Source organism: Chlorocebus sabaeus, chromosome 6 (assembly GCF_047675955.1).
Source record: "Chlorocebus sabaeus isolate Y175 chromosome 6, mChlSab1.0.hap1, whole genome shotgun sequence".
NCBI classification, from domain to species: Eukaryota; Metazoa; Chordata; class Mammalia; order Primates; family Cercopithecidae; genus Chlorocebus; species Chlorocebus sabaeus.
Genome location: NC_132909.1, coordinates 18611253 through 18626960, shown reverse-complemented (window position 1 = coordinate 18626960; position 15708 = coordinate 18611253). Strand labels below are relative to the sequence as shown.

The 15708-nt window shown below is 57.1% G+C and overlaps 1 protein-coding gene across 5 annotated transcripts in view; it reads left to right on the top strand.

Annotated features, from left to right (window-relative positions):
- Positions 1 to 6101: 6101 nt before the first annotated feature.
- Positions 6102 to 15708, top strand: part of LTBP4 (latent transforming growth factor beta binding protein 4) — a 33451-nt gene continuing 23844 nt past the window's right edge. For 4 of the 5 annotated variants that reach the window (XM_007996850.3, XM_007996848.3, XM_007996846.3 and 1 more), the window contains exons 1-9: positions 6102 to 6275; positions 8087 to 8145; positions 8311 to 8446; positions 8958 to 9067; positions 13863 to 14054; positions 14235 to 14482; positions 14559 to 14661; positions 15041 to 15115; positions 15212 to 15334. In XM_007996850.3, coding sequence (XP_007995041.2) covers positions 6130 to 6275; positions 8087 to 8145; positions 8311 to 8446; positions 8958 to 9067; positions 13863 to 14054; positions 14235 to 14482; positions 14559 to 14661; positions 15041 to 15115; positions 15212 to 15334 — 1192 coding nt within the window. In that variant the 5' untranslated portion in view covers positions 6102 to 6129. Of the gene's footprint in view, positions 6276 to 8086; positions 8146 to 8310; positions 8447 to 8957; positions 9068 to 10253; positions 10541 to 13862; positions 14055 to 14234; positions 14483 to 14558; positions 14662 to 15040; positions 15116 to 15211; positions 15335 to 15708 lie in introns of those variants that run through there. The other variant, XM_007996849.3, reaches the window with a different exon arrangement.

Genomic DNA, 15708 nt, shown 5'->3' with positions numbered 1-15708 from the left:
CATCTTGCTTATTCTTAGCAGGTTTGGGACACCCCAGGAAAGGGGTGGGGGAGATGTGGGACCCAACCTGATAATGCAAAATCAGGAACATCTACCTCTCTTGTTTAAGCAAAGGAAGGCCAGGCACAGTGGCTCACACCTATAATCCCGGCACTTTGGGAGGCCAGTTTGCTTGTGCTCAGGAGTTTCAGACTAGCCTGGGCAGCATAACAAAACCCCATCTCTACAAAAAAATTAAAAAATTACGCAGGCATGGTGATGCATGCCTGTGGTCCCAGCTTCTTGGGAGGCTGAGGTGGGAGGATCACTTGAGCCTAGGAGGCCAAGGCTACAGTGAGCCATGATCACACCACTGCACTCCAGCCTGAGTGACAGAGTGAGATCCTGTCTCAAAAAACAAAACCAAACCAAAAGAGGTGTTGCAGGGGAGGAATGTGTTGACTTTTACTTTGCCTTCAGGTATGGCTGGATCCAGGGGTTCAAATACTAATCCAGAATTTCTTTTTTTTCTTTTTTTCTTTTTCTTTCTTTTTTTTTTTTTTTTTGAGACAGAGTCTCACTCTATCATCCAGGCTGGAGTGCAATGGTACAATCTCAGCTCACTGCAATCTCCACCTCCCAGGTTCAAGCAATCCTGCATCAGCCTCCGGAGTAGCTGGGATTACAGTTGCACACCACCATGCCCACTTAATTTTTGTATTTTTAGTAGAGACAGGGTTTCACCATGTTGGCCAGGCTGGTCTCAAACTCCTGACCTCAGGCGATCCGCCCACCTCAGCCTCCCAAAGTGCTGGGATTACAGGTGAGAGCCACTGTGTCTGGCCCAGAATATCTTTTTATCTCCTAACTTCACTTACCTCTGGAATGCATCCTCAGTCAGGTTTTCTCTCTGTGGCAAGGTGACTCTAAGCAGCTCCTTAGCAACTCTCTTCTCCCCTAGCAACAGCAAAAATCACAGGACTGATTCTCATGGGCTTGAATTAAGTCAGGTGGCCATCCTTGAACCAATTACTGTGGCCAGCGTGATGAAGGCCTTCCATTATTCCAGCCTGGATCATGTGTCCTCACAAGCCTGGAGGTGAGGTCAACCCCAAGTGGGTAGAGTGGAGGAGGAGTTCCTGGACAGAGGATCAAGCAGGGACGAGTGGCTGCAGGAGGCATAAACACAGATGTAAATGGATTGGTTACTGCCTCCTTAACATTTGTACCTCAAACCTCAACACTGCAAAAATCCCCACCAGCATCCCTGGTTGTGCTGTTTCTTACCTCTTCTGGAGAGGGTGTATGGGATAGGTTCAGCTAACCTAAGCCTTGACATCCTTGGGATTTATTTATTTATTTATTGAGAGTCTTGCTCTCATCGCCCAGGCTGGAGTGCAGGAGCACAATCTCAGCTCATTGCAACCACTGCCTCCCAGGTTCAAGTGATTCTCCTACCTCAGCCTCCTGAGTAGCTGTGATTATAGCCACCTGCCACCATTCCTGGCTAGTATTTATTTATTGATTTATTTAGAGACAGAGTCTTGTTCTGTTACCCAGGCTGGGGTGCAATGGCGCGATCTAGGCTCACTGCAACCTGCACCTCCTGGGTTCAAGCGATTCTCATGCCTCAACCTTCCAAGTAGCTGGGATTACAGGCACCCGCTACTATGCCCAGCTAATTTTTGTATTTTTAGTAGAGGCAGGGTTTCACCATGTTGGCCAGGCTGGTCTCGAACTCCTGACCTCAGATGATCCACCTGCCTTGGCCTCCAGAGTGCTGGGATTACAGGCGTGAGCCACTTTGCCTGGCTGGCCTTAGGATTTTTTTCTCACCAAATAATGCCTGTTCTGTGGCACTTCCTCCAGGGGGTTTTCTGCATCTTTTTTCTTTGTGCCAATAAAAAAGGGACAGAAAGTGGGGACAGACGAGGAGTAGAGAATACTAGAGCATGCTAATTCTGGAATTCCATAGTTTCTGGAATGCCAGAGCTTCTGAAACATAGAGAGGGGTCTAGAACGCTAGGACATCTTGGACACAAGGATGTTCTGGAGTGCTCATGGATTAACAATATTAGAGTTCTCCCCTGCTTATCAGAGAATCCAGAATGTAGAAGCTTCTGACAAAAAGGACCTGGAAAATCACTGATTCTAGAATAGGGGAGTGTCAAGGGGAGTTCATACCCGTGAATCTCCACCGGTAGGAATATCTTGCATGTCAGGATGTCTGGAATGCTGAGAATTATAAGATACAGAAAGGAATCTGGATTACTAGGAAATCTAGAGAATGGAAGAGATCCTGGACTATCCGCCCTTCCAGAGCACTGGAAGGTTTGTTTGCATTCCAAGAAATCCATAATGCAGGAGATTCCGGATTATCAGAGAATCTAGAACACAAATGAGAGACTTCAAAGGTGAGTGCTTCTGAAACTGGGGTGTTCTGAAATAGCTGTGCATCTCGAACCCTAATTTTGTTTTTGTTTGTTTGTTTTTGAGACAGGGTCTTGCTCTGTTGCCCAGGCTAGAGTGCAGCGGTGCAATCATGGCTCACTGCAGCCTCAGCCTTCTGGGCTCAAGTGATCCTCCTGCCTCAGCCTCCTGAGTATCTGGGACTACAGGTGTGTGCCACCACAGACAGCTAATTTTTAATTTTTTTTTTTTTTGTAGTGACATTGTCTCACTGTGTTGCCCAGGCTGGTCTCAAACTCCTGGGCTCAAGCCATTCTCCCGCCTTAGCCTCCCAAAGTGCTGGGATTGCAGGTGTGAGCTACCATGCCCAGCCTCAGACTCTAGAAAATTTTTTGCATGCCAGGATATTCAGAATATTGGGGGATACTGGCATATTAGGAAATCTAGTATGTGGGGGGGAGGGACTGGAAGGTCAGGAAATCTAGAATATGGTGGTGTTTTGTAATGCTTACAGATCTAGAATATTAGGGTCATTTTTTTTTCCAGGCCAGAGAATCCAGAACACTTGTGTTTCTGGAATGCTGATCATTTTATTTTTATTTTATTTTATTTTTAAATTTTTATTATTTTCTTTATTTCTTTTTTTTTCTTTTTTTTTTTTTTTTGAGACAAGGTCTCTCTCTGTTGCCCAGGTTGGAGTGCAGTGGTGTGATCTCAGCTCACTGCAAACTCCGCCTCCCAGGTTCAAGTGATCCTCCCGCCTTAGCCTCCTGAGTAGCTGGGATTACAGGCGTGCGCCACCATGCCTGGATAATTTTTGTTTTCTTAGTAGAAATAGGGTTTCACTGTGTTGGCCAGGCTGGCCTCAAACTCCTGACCTCAGGTGATCTTCCCACCCGCCTCGGCCTCCCAAAGTGCTGGGATTACAGGCGTAAGCCACCGTGTCTGGCCTCATTCTAGAAATGAGAGAGAGAGAGAGAAAGAGAGAGAGAGAGAGAAAGAGAGGAGAGAATTTGGGATGTCAGCAAATGTAGAACACTGAAAAGCTGGGTTTTTTTAAATGCCAGAGATAGTATTATCCTAGTATAGTATTAACTCTGTGTGTTGCCCAGGCTGTGCGTGAGAGGGCATGAAGGGAGGGGTGGAAGATTCTGGAATGCGGGGGGACTAGAACTCTGAGGGATTCTGAAGGGTTGAGATGAGTTAGGATCCAAGGGGTGACATAGACACGACTGTGGGAGATAGTGCCACTAATAGGGGGGGATTGGGAGCTGGGGACTCCAAATTCTAGGGGGAGGGCAGGCTAACGCCGGAAGTTGCAGTGGTGAGCCAGAGGCTGTTGCCTAGCAACAAGCATTGAAGATGCGCTGGATCCCGGACAGAAGGGAGAAATTTCAGCAGCGCCCCCAGCAAATGCTCCAGCCACAGGGTAGGAGGCGGTGAGGGGGGAAGCGGGCAGGGATACGCTGTCCTGCAGGGTCATGTGAGAAGGGGTCTTGGGGGTTATACAAAAACAGGGTCATGGAGTACAGTCATTGGGCAGAGCTGGGCTCTGGGACAGCCCAGGAATGGTGGTGAATGGAGTGTGAGTGCCGTCGTCACTGCCTCAGGGACTGTGTGTCCCTGGACGGTGCTGGACCCAGATTTCTGGGTGTCAGTGTAGGATGGAGACATGGATTGCTGTAGGTGGCAGTAACAGTGTATAGCCATGTGAGTCAGCCTGTGTCTCGCTGTAAGGGGGGTGAAGGGCTTCCCCGTCAGTCCTGCACACCCTCCTCGATTGGAAGAAGGAGCAGGAGTGCAGGGTAGGGGGTGCAGCTAGATCAGTTGCCATTCTTGGTCTGGGGTGGGCTCTGTGGTCACGGGCGTGTGGCCTAGTACCCTGTGTGGGTGGAGCCTGTGATCCACGAGGTGGGGGCGGGGCTAACGCTACAGAACTGGAAACCTTAAGAATCCAACTGCTGTGTGATATGGGGCCTGGAATCCCAAAGCGAGGCAAACATGAAAGGGGTGGGCTTGGGATCCTACATGTGGTCACGTGTCAGTTTTCTGTGGGAAAGGGTGTGGCCTGAAACTCAGTGGAAAAAGAGGTGACTAGAGGCAGAGTGAAGCTCTGAGGGTGGTGCCTTTGGGAGAGAAGGGGCTTGTATTTCAGAGAATATAGGGTGGAGCCTTGAATTTATAATGATCTCAAAGAATTGATCCTTTCTCAAGGCCCTAGGCTTCAGGGGTTCCAGGCTCAGCATCTGCAAAAGCTTGCTCCCCAAAGCTCTGTCCCTCAGTGAACCCAGCCAGGCTCTGCCCATGACCCACAGACTCTGCTCCCAGGGGACTCCTGGCTCTGCCCCCTCCTGCACTCCACTTATAGCCACCCCCAGAGGCTATCAGACCCCCTTCCTTGCCTGAGTCATTGAATGCTCCCAAGAGCATTCAGTCTCAAGCTGGGCTTGAGACTCTGAGCTTGAAGGCTTGAAGCCTGGAACCCCGGTGTGGACGTGGTTTAAGGTCCCCTGTGGCTTGCAGCTCCTAGTGGTGGAGACTCTTAGGCAAGGTGGGGATCGGAACTCTCTTTTATAAAAGTTTATGTATTTATTTATTATTGAGACAGGGTCTCACTTTATCGTCCAGGCTGGAGTGCAGTGCAGTGGTGCCATCTCAGCTCACTGCAGCCTCCACTTTCCAGGCTCAACCGATCCTCCCACCTCACCCTCCCGAGTAGCTGGGACTACTGGCGCATGCCACCATACTCGGCTAATTTTTGGATTTTTAATAGAGATGGGGTTGTTGTATTATGTTGCCCAGGCTCGCCTCAAACTCTTGGACTCAAGCGATCCACTCACCTCGGCTTCCCAAAGTGCTGGGATTACAGGCCTGCGCCGGGGCGTCTAGCCGGAACTGGGAACTCTCTAAGGAGAAAGTCTGCAATTCTGGGTGATGGGAGGCTGCTCCTGGGAGCATTAAAAGACTCAGGTAAGGAAGGGGGTCTGATACCCTCGGGGGGTGGTGATAAATGGTGTGCAGGAGGGAGCAGAGTGTGTGGGTCAGGGGCAGAGCCTGGCTGGGTTCACTGACGGACAGAGCTTCGGGGAGCAAGCTTTTGCAGATGATGAGCTTGGAACCCCTGAAGCCTAGGGCCTTGAGAAGGGATCAATTCTTTGAGAAGATCCATGGTGAACTTGGGACCCTCAGAGGGGCAGGAGCTAGGACCTAGTGCGGGGTTGGTGCTCCATTTGCAGAATCCTGTCTCTCGCGTGGAAAGGGGTACGCGTGGGGGGGGGCTTCCAGCTTCCACGCCAACGAGGGAGCTAAATTGTGACCCGATTTTCCCAGAACTGGGAGCAGAGGGCTGAGGCCTGCCAGATGGAGTCCAGCTTAGGCGACCCTGCCCTCAACTCCCGCCCCGTATCCCTCCCCGTAAGCACCCCTACGCCTGCGACCTCTGCTCCATGAGAAGGTTCACGGAGCCAGTATCCGAGTCTTAATTTCCCCCCACCGCGTGGGGAACTCGAGGTCCCCCGCGCCCCGCGTCCGGCACCTGTCCCTGCTGCCTCCTGATTGGCCGCGCGGCGAGCGCTGGCAGCGCACGGCTGTGATTGGCGGGAAGTTCACAGCCCTTGGCTGGACGGTGGAGAAAGTGAGTCGGCCTCGGGCGGGGGTGGGGGCGGGGACAGGGGCGGGGCCGCGGCGAGCCGGACTCGCCGGACAGACGCCCGCCCGGAGCGGGACTCGGCGCCCGACACGATGCGGAGGCCTGGCACCAGCGGCCGCCGCCCCCTCCTGCTGGTGCTGCTGCTGCCGCTCTTCGCAGCCGCCGCCTCCGCCGCCAGCCCCAGCCCCAGCCTCAGCCAGGTGGTCGAGGTCGCAGGGGTCCCCAGCCGCCCGGCCAGGTAAGCCCCGCTGCGGCCCCTGCTTCCTTGTGCCCCTTCCACCCAATAAGTCTGGTGGTCCACGGGGACCACGGCTTTCGGATTTAAGGGAAATCGAACCCACTGTTCGATTCGGAGATACAAGGAGGGCTATTGGGTTTATTAGGCGCCCCCAATTTGTAGAGGTTAGATTCGGGGAGTACCGAGATTTTTAGGGGAAAGGGTCCCCTTTATTGTGGTGGAGAAGGCTGTCTCCAGAGAATCCCGGGGTTTTTTTCGAGGAAAGATCTCTAGTTTATTGAGGCGGGGGGGTGGGGGGCTGAGCTCTCCTAGAATGATAGAGACGTGTGGGGTCTTCGAGCTAGGGTGGAGCTCCCCAAGTTTGTGGGCGCATAGGAGGAAAAGTGTCGGGGGATTCTGGAGGGACTTTATGAGGCCGCTGAGTTGTCCTGGTTTTCTAGGATTTGGGGGCTCTGTGTTCATGAAAGGGACCTTAGGGTTTTTCGAACTCGTCAGGAAGACGTAGACTCTTGGGTTGATGGCGGAGGGGCTTGTGGGGAGTTGGGTGGGGTGGAGGAGTCCTCAGGCTTCAGAACGGTTGGGGATGCTCAAGTTTCCTAGAATTAGAAGACTCCGGGATTGAATGAGGCTCCAGTGATTTCACCGCGAGAGATCCAGGATTCCCTATAGATCTGGGGGCTATAGGCGCCCTTCCTGTCTGCGGGTGACGGAACTGAAGGAAGCCGTCTGCCCAGCACCCCCACCCACCCTCCTCGCCTGGCGGCCCAGCGCTCCGTTACAAAGGCCCCGGGCTCCGCTCCCGCCTGGGTCTCTGCGAATGCGTTTAGTAACCCGAGCCGCGGCGGGGGCGGGGCCGGGAAGGGGTTAACCTGGAGAAAAGGCGGGAGGGTTGACGGCAGGATCGGGGATCCCCGAGGCTCCCCACCAGATGGCCTTATCCTCCACTCGGCCCCACCCACCTGAGAGGGGCCCAAGCACTAGATGCCCCCTTCTCTGCAGCCCCCCACTGCTCTCCTCTCGGGGTCTGGGCGTGCGCCCTAGTCTCTAGCCCCCCTTAGCCTGGGGATAATGGACTTGTCTGGGGGGCCCCTTCATTGCGACGCACTTGAACCGGAGCTGGAAGCTCCGCCACTAAAGACCCTCTGGGCTCGGAGATGTCTCCAAGAACGGCACTTTTCTCCTGGTCAGGCGGGAAACTGAGGCCCAAAGACCAAGAAACGCTGGCTTCTGGACACCCATCGTGGAAGGGCAAGAAGGGGCTAGAATTCAGGCTGTGGGATTCTCGGTCCTGGACTGTGACTCCTGTATCCCCTCCACCTCAGCACCCTGTTGGACCCACAGTCAGAGGGAAGAGCCTTCCCTCCCCAGCTGCCGAGGCCTTTGAAAATGGCGCCACCTGTCGGCCAGGCTCAGGATGGCGTCTGAGTCCCGGACCGGGATGTGCGGGAGGGCGGGGTTCTAGATTCCCAGACAGTCCCGGCTTAGAAATCGAGTCTTTTTTGTTTTTGTTTTTAAGTCACTTTTAAAAGGCTTTAAAATAACGTATTTTTTTTTCAATAAAACCTTACTGCCAAAACCTCTTCATAAGACAACAGTACGGTTTCTGTGCCCTTCAGCCCGAAGTCTAAGCCAATTTGCCTCCCATTGTACAGATGGAGAAACTGAGGCATGGGGAGAAGAACCTCAAGTTAGTCATATACCTGTTTCAAGCCCCCTCAGGATTCGTCTTGGTTTCCCCTCCCCCGGTTGCCCTCCTTTGCAGAGTTCTGGGGTGCTAAGGGCTTGAGTGACTTCCACCCCACTATTTATAGCGTTGCTGCTTGTCGCTGCTGCCCAGGCCAGACGTCTAGGAGGAGCCGCTGCATCCGAGGTGGGTTCTGGAAGATGGAGTATGAGTAGGGGGCAAAAGGGAGTAGGAGGAGAGGGCCAGGGAGCTCCCCATCCCGTCCCTCATCCCAGTGGGAGAGCTGGATGCATTTGGTAGAGAAGTACTTGGTCCCCTCCTTCCCCACTTAGTCCCTGGCTGTCTCCGAAGCCTCCTGCAGGGTCCAAAACTGCCAACCCAAAAAGTGTGCAGGCCCCCAGCGGTGCCTGAACCCAGTGCCTGCAGTGCCCAGTCCCAGCCCCAGCGTGAGGAAGAGACAGGTGTCCCTGAACTGGCAGCCACTGACGTGAGTGGGCAGTCCCTCCCCTACCAAATCCTCCCTCAGGAACTCCCAGCTTTGCCCCTGTTTCCTCTCCCCCTCCCTCCCCCACTCCCTCCCTCTCTCTCCTCCCTCCCTCCCCGGCTCTTTCTTTTGCTATCAGCCTGTCTGTCTGTTTCTATTTCATCCCTTCCCTGCCTATCTCAGGCTCTTTCCATCTCTGCATTATTTCTGTCTCTTTCTGTTTCTTTCTAGTTACCTGTCTCTTTTCCTCTCTCTCTCCCTGTGTCTCACTGCCTGTCTCTATGTCTAAGTCTCTCTCCCACTTCTCTCTTTCTCTCCCCCAACCCCCATCATCTCTCTTTTTCTCAGGGTCTTTGTTTCTCTCCCACTAGAGGCCTGGTCCCCATAAATGGGTGTTGTGGGGGGAGGGCTGGGCAGAGCCGCTACTGAAAGACATTTTCCTGGCATGGAGGCCCTTTGGTGGGGAGGTCAGCTTAACCCGGTGACAGCAGCTTTTCCATCCTCTCCCACCCAGGCTGCAGGAGGCCAGAGCTCTACTGAAGCGGCGGCGGCCCCGGGGGCCTGGGGGCCGGGGACTACTGAGAAGGAGGCCCCCACAGCGTGCCCCCGCTGGCAAGGCCCCGGGTAAGCACATCCGCCTTTCCTCTGCCTGGGGCGAAGGGGGTTCCGGGCCAGATAAAGCCGTCTGGTTCCCACGGTCCAGCCGCCGCCTCCCCCCCGCCCCCGTTGTAGCTCAGCCCCCACCCCCAGGACGAGGCCCCCTCTAGGGACCCCAGCGTCCGGCCCTGCGAGGTGAGCCCGGGACAGGACCAGACGCAGGCCAGAGGCACTGACCCGCGGGGGTGGGGCCGGGAAGCCAGGCGTCCGGGCTCCCCGCGGCCGAAGAGGGAGGGCGCTGGCCCGGCAGAAAGCTCCGCCGAACCAGCCCAGACAACAAAAGCGATTGTGCGGGTTGGCGCCTGCCTGGGCACCGAATGCTCAAGGTTGCGGGGCGGCTGGGGGCCAAAGGCCTCCTCCTGTTTCCCGAATCCTCCCCCTGCCCTCCTCCCACTCCAGCTCTCGACCCCTATTCTAGAATACCCCTCATCTCAAACACCCTCGAAACCCTCCTCTTGCTGTGGCCTTCAGTCCAGATGTGACCCCTCCCCCTAAAGTCTTCCAGATGTGAGCCTCGGGCCAGATGTTAGTACCCCCGCCCACAGTCTCCCTTTATCCATTGTGACTTCTCCCACCAGGTGTGGGGTTCTGGCCAGATGTGGCTGTGTCTTTGGATGTATATCTTTTGGATGAGGCCCCGCCCCAGCCTCCTGCCCAGGATCTAGATGCCCAATTCCTTTATGTGCCCAGGTGCAGCGACCCTTCTCCCATCCCTCAGATGTCCCACCTGACTGCCCAGATGTGACATGATAGCCCCCTATCAAGATGAAGCCCCTTTCTCTGTGCCCAGGGCAGAAGAGGATCAACTTTTAGTTGTCTCCCCAAATGCGGCCCCCACTACTCTTAATGGATTTCCCCTTTATGGATTCAGCTCTGTCTGGGGGGAAACCCGCCCGCCCCCACCTGTTCCCTCCCCCGCCGCTCCCCTACACGCCTGGTCCACTTGTTGGTGCGCGGATGGGGACAGAGGGGGCGCCCCGCTCACCCCTGCGAGTCTAGCGCCCAGCCTTCGAGCCTCTGGCTAAGCGCCCAGCCCCACGCGCCCCCGCGCGGCCGCCAGGGAGGGAGTGGTGGGGAGGGGGGGCCTGAGCGGGGGCGCGGCCGCCCTCCCCCGCGGGCGGGCGGGCGGGCGCGGCCGGGCCCCTCGGGCGGGCTGGGGCGGCGGCGCGGCGGAGCGCGGCGCTGCAGCCATGGCGGGCGGCGTGCGGCTGCTCTGGGTGTCGCTATTGGTGCTGCTGGCGCAGCTAGGGCCGCAGCCCGTACTGTGCCGGCCCGGAGAGCGTCTCCGCGTGCGCTTCACCCCGGTCGTGTGCGGTCTGCGCTGCATCCATGGGCCGACCGGCTCCCGCTGTACCCCGACCTGCGCGCCCCGCAACGCCACCAGCGTGGACAGCGGCGCGCCCGGCGGGGCGGCCCCGGGGGGACCCGGCTTCCGCGCCTGTGAGTGCGGGGTGGTGGTCCCTAGAGAGCGACTCCCGGGGGGAGGAGGATCCCTGGGGATGGAGGAGACAGTCCTCCAGGGAGAGGGAGCCCAGATTCCATATGCAACAGTGCAAGGGAATCGCAGGGGCTATTTGAGGAAGGGGGCCCCTGGCTTTTGGGGTTGGGTCCTGAGGGCTCCGATTTTGCAAGCAATGAGGGTTCTTAGGGGCCTGTGATGTCCCACGTGAGAGAATTGGCGCCAGCTTTCATGCTTTGAGTCAAAATGGGGATCTCAGAATTGAGGGGCCTGAGAACTTTTGGGAGGGGGACTCGAATTCTGAGACGCTGAGTAAGGAGTCTCCAGGGACCAAGCAAGAGTCTCAGGGCCGCATGGGGGACGTATCAGTTTCTGTGTCTTTGGGTGGGAAGGTTCCGTATGGGAATGCCTGTGAGGTGGGGCACTGGAGAGAAGAAAGTTGATCCGAAGAGCTAAGAGGGAGAGGGGACAGAGAAGGGGGTTTTGTGTGTGTGTCTGGGGGGGGTGTCTCCGCAGGACCTGAGTTGCGGGGGTCCCACGTGCGAGAGAAATTAAGATAAGAGGCTTTAAGGAAGGGGCGCCCCCTGGGGGCGGAGGGGACAGGAGGTGTATGCATCAGGCACTCCTAGAGATGGGGAGCCTTGGGGGTTCAGGTGAGGTGGGGGAGGGCGCGCCACCTGTTGTTCCAGGATGCAAAAGTGGGCAGACTCTCTGGGATCGGGGCCTCCCTGCCCCCTACCCCGCAGACCCTATGGAGTTGGGGAGTGGGGGCCCCTGGCGCGGAGAACTCGCCCAGCCTGGCCCCCAGCCAGCCCAGCCTGGCCGGCGTGAGCTCATCTCCCGCCTGAGCCCCCGCCCGCTGCCACTCCCTCTCTCCTCCCCTTCCTCCCTCTTTCTTTCACTCTTTCCCGGCCCGGCCCCAATGTGCCTGTGCCAGGCGCCATGCCCAGGCGGGTGCCAAGCCCCTGGGGGTGCAAGGAGTGGCATGTGAAGTGGAGGCTGACCTCAGAGGGACCCCTATGTCCTCAACTCCCCGCTCTGCCAGGGCTGTGGGGCATGACATTGGCTGTGCCCATCTAGTGGCCCACCCTGGGTGTAGGCACCCCCAGGGAGCTGGCCTGGGGGCCTGCACTCAGGCCAAGAGAAGGCAGATAAATGCCTCTGGAGTCTGGGAAATGCCCTCAGACCTGGCTGGTTTCCCACCACCTCCATCAGAGACCCTTCCCATTTTGCAATTTTGATTCCTAGTTAAGCCTCTTCTAGGCCCCACTACTCAATTAAAAGGCCCTATTAGACCACCCTGGAGTCGTGGTCCCACACTCCTACCTAAGGGAGCCCAGAGTTTTTGCTACTAGGCCCTAGGCGCCCTCTCCACCCCTGGCAACAGACTTTAGAGACCACTCCTCCAGTGAAGTTCCCTCTCACTCTTCCCTCCCACCTCCCAAACTGTGCCTTTCCCTAGAGAACTCTGTCGTATTGTCCAGAAGTCCTGCTCTTCTAGCTCACCCCCTTCCCCAGGAACTTCTGATTCCATTTATCTTCAGAGAACCCCAGGGTTGGTCTTGATAAGTGGATTCTCCCAAGAGGACTCCAGACACTGTGCTCCTCACAGGCAGCCATTAATAAAAAGCCTTTGGCACCTAATCCTTAGCTGGGAGGGGAGGGGATTCCACATAGGGTCTCGGCCAATTGAGCCTCTTAAGTGCTGATGACTTCCAGGAATTCCACTTCACTATCTAAACCCTGCTTTCAGCACCCTCAAACTGGTTGTCTACTAGGCGGCACTGAAGTCCTGTTTTCTAGGTAACTGTCCACAAAAGGACTCCTCTGAAAGGGCACCTCAGTTTCCTCTGAGCTAGGTTCCTCCCTCCCAGAAACCTCCAACTGACTTTGAACTCGAGAGGGCTGCCCTTTAGTCGATCTCCTCCCAGGACTCCAGTCCCTTTATCCTTCTAAATGGAGGTGGTTCTCCGTGCCCTTTCCTCTCTACAGTTGTGGCTCAGAATCCCACACGCGCCTCCCCCGGCCGTCTGCCTCCTCCCTCCCCTCTGCACAGCTGTCTCCAGCTGTTCTCTGCAGCCCCGGGAGAGAGAGGGAGGGGGTGCCCTCGCAGGACAGTCCGGCCTCCTTTGGCTCAAAGGTCCCGGGGCTCCCCAAGGGTCCGGAATGCGGAGCCTCCGCCCTGCCCCCGCCGCACCTCTCTCTTTGTTTACCCCGCCGCACAGCTGGCAGTGCCCCGCCCAGAGGTGGCCTGGGGCCCAGCGAGGGCGCGCAGAGGGGAGTGGAGGCGCGTTCCCGCTCTTGGCCCCGCCCCGGTGCTACTGGAGGCCGTAAGGCAGAGCTAGAACTCTAAAGCCCCAGCCGGAAAGAAGTTGGGCGGAGACAAAGCGCGGTGGGCGGAACTAGTGCACCCGGACGGCCTGGAGGTGGGGTGGGAGGGGCGTGAACTAGTGAGCCGGGCGAATCAGAGTGCGGAAAAGGGAGGTGGGAGGGGCTAGAGGCGGCAGGTTAAGCTCCTGGATAGGCAGGGTTTAGAATCCCGCGGGTAGAAGGTAATGTGAGAGGGACTAGAAAGGGGGCACAGCCAGGGGGCTGGGATAGGACTTCGTGGACTTAGCAGAGGCAGTGTGGGCGGGCATAGAATGCGAAGGAGACAGAGTTGGGCGGGGAGTTATGCCAGGGAGTGGTTAAAATGTAGTTTGAGTCAATGGAAGGGATCAGCATCAGGTGGGGTCAGCGCCGTCTGAGTTGGTCTGGAACCCCGTGGACTCAACCAGAAAGTGGGATCAGAAAGGTTGACATGAAAGTGAATAAACAATCTGAGGGCTGGTCGGCCTCACGCCTGTAATCCCAGCACTTTGGGAGGCTGAGGCAGGAAGATTGCCTGAGCCTAGGAGTCCAAGACCAGCCTGGCCAACATAGTGAGACCCCACCTCTACAAAATTTTTTAAAAAACATGACCCGATGTGGTGCACGCCTGTCGTCTCAGCTACTTAGGAGGCTGAGGTGGGAGGATCACTTCAGCTTAGGAGGTCGAGGCTGCAGAACCTTGATCACAGCACTGCATTCCAGCCTGGGCAATAGTGCGAGATCCTGCGGACTTAGTGGGTGGTGCTGTACCTCTGATGGCTGAACGACTGGACTGGGCCAATGCTAATGCCAGAACTGGGGCGGGGCCCCATGACAGCTGAGGGCGGATCGACTTAGAAATGAATTATACCTTGAGGGAATAGGAACTTCGCTGGCCCCAGGGGAACATGCCAGGAATGGTGGCGCCCCTGAGTGTCTTTGTTCTTCTCCCAGTCCTGTGTCCCTTAATCTGTCACAATGGCGGTGTGTGCGTGAAGCCTGACCGCTGCCTCTGTCCCCCGGACTTCGCTGGCAAGTTCTGCCAGTTGCACTCCTCGGGCGCCCGGCCTCCGGCCCCAGCTATACCAGGACTCACCCGCTCCGTGTACACTATGCCACTGGCCAACCACCGCGACGACGAGCACGGTGAGGAAAGTGTGGCCAGAGTCCCCTCCGACCCCTCTGTCAAGCATTTCACCGTGCCCCTGACCCTCAACTTTCCCGCCTTCCAGAACACCTTTGCCCAACTCGCCCTCTCCCGCTTGTCCAGCCCCAGCCCGTAAGAACCCGTGTAGAAATCCCTTTGCCCGGCCGTGCCTCCCCTAGGCGTGGCATCTATGGTGAGCGTCCACGTGGAGCACCCGCAGGAGGCGTCGGTGGTGGTGCACCAGGTGGAGCGTGTGTCTGGCCCTTGGGAGGAGGCGGACGCCGAGGCGGTGGCGCGGGCGGAAGCGGCGGCGCGGGCGGAGGCGGCAGCGCCCTACACGGTGTTGGCACAGAGCGCGCCGCGGGAAGACGGCTACTCGGACGCCTCGGGCTTCGGTTACTGCTTTCGGGAGCTGCGCGGAGGCGAAGTGAGAGGAGGCCGGTGGGGAGGGGCCCGGAGCGTGCCTCCGCGCGAGGGCGCGCTCACCCAACACTTCCCCGCAGTGCGCGTCCCCGTTGCCCGGGCTCCGGACGCAGGAGGTCTGCTGCCGAGGGGCCGGCTTGGCCTGGGGCGTTCACGACTGTCAGCTGTGCTCCGAGCGCCTGGGTAAGTCCCAGGACGTCCCTGAGGTGCTCGGAGCTGGGGAGGGGTGAGAACCTCACCGCTCCTATTCTGCCCTAGATAAACCCAGTTCACAAATTGTAGCCACGCCTACCCCACTGTGGAGGCGACTTCCATTCCTGAGCTTTTCATACCACTCTGGGACCACCCACCCCATTTTCTGACTTTGGCCACATTCTCACCCTGCTTTTGGCCATGGCACCTCCCATGTCTTTGAGAGTCTCCAGGTCAGCCAACCTAAGGCTGACCGTGCACTCAACTACAGCCAACATCTTTTAGTCCCTTCCACCCAGTCTTCGTCTCTGCCCGCTCCATTCTCGCTCAGCCCACCTGTCCCTGGCCCACCCCTCTCCTCTCGCCACAGGGAACTCCGGAAGAGTGGGCGCCCCAGATGGACCTTGTCCAACCGGCTTTGAAAGAGTTAATGGGTCCTGCGAAGGTGCGATGGGGCAGGAGTGAGAGGGGCTTGGTTCTGGGGGCGGGATATGCAGGGATCAAGTTGCTGACTCCACAGTGACCTCCCCAACCCTGGCAGATGTGGATGAGTGCGCGACTGGCGGGCGCTGCCAGCACGGCGAGTGTGCAAACACGCGAGGCGGGTACACGTGCGTGTGCCCCGACGGCTTTCTGCTCGACTCGTCCCGCAGCAGCTGCATCTGTGAGCCACCAGCAGGGAGTTGAGGCTGGGTCCCATGCCCTCCCTGTCCCAGAGTTCCGGGTTCCTCTCAGTCAGCCTTAGAGCCCCCTCAGAACTTCTCAGATTCTCATACAGCCTCAGCATCCCTGGACCACCTTTAGATCTTTCAAGTCTTTTGGATCCAGATCCCTCCAGACTCCCAGACTTTTTTTTTTTTTTTTTTTTTTTTTTTTTTTTTTTTGAGATGGAGTCTCGCTCTGTCACCCAGGTTGGAGTGCAGTGGCGCGATCTCGGCTCACTGCAACCTCTGCCTCCCGGGTTCAAGTGATTCTCCTGCCTCGGCCTCCCGAGTAGCTAGCATTACAGGCGGGCACCACCATGCCTGGCTTTTTTTT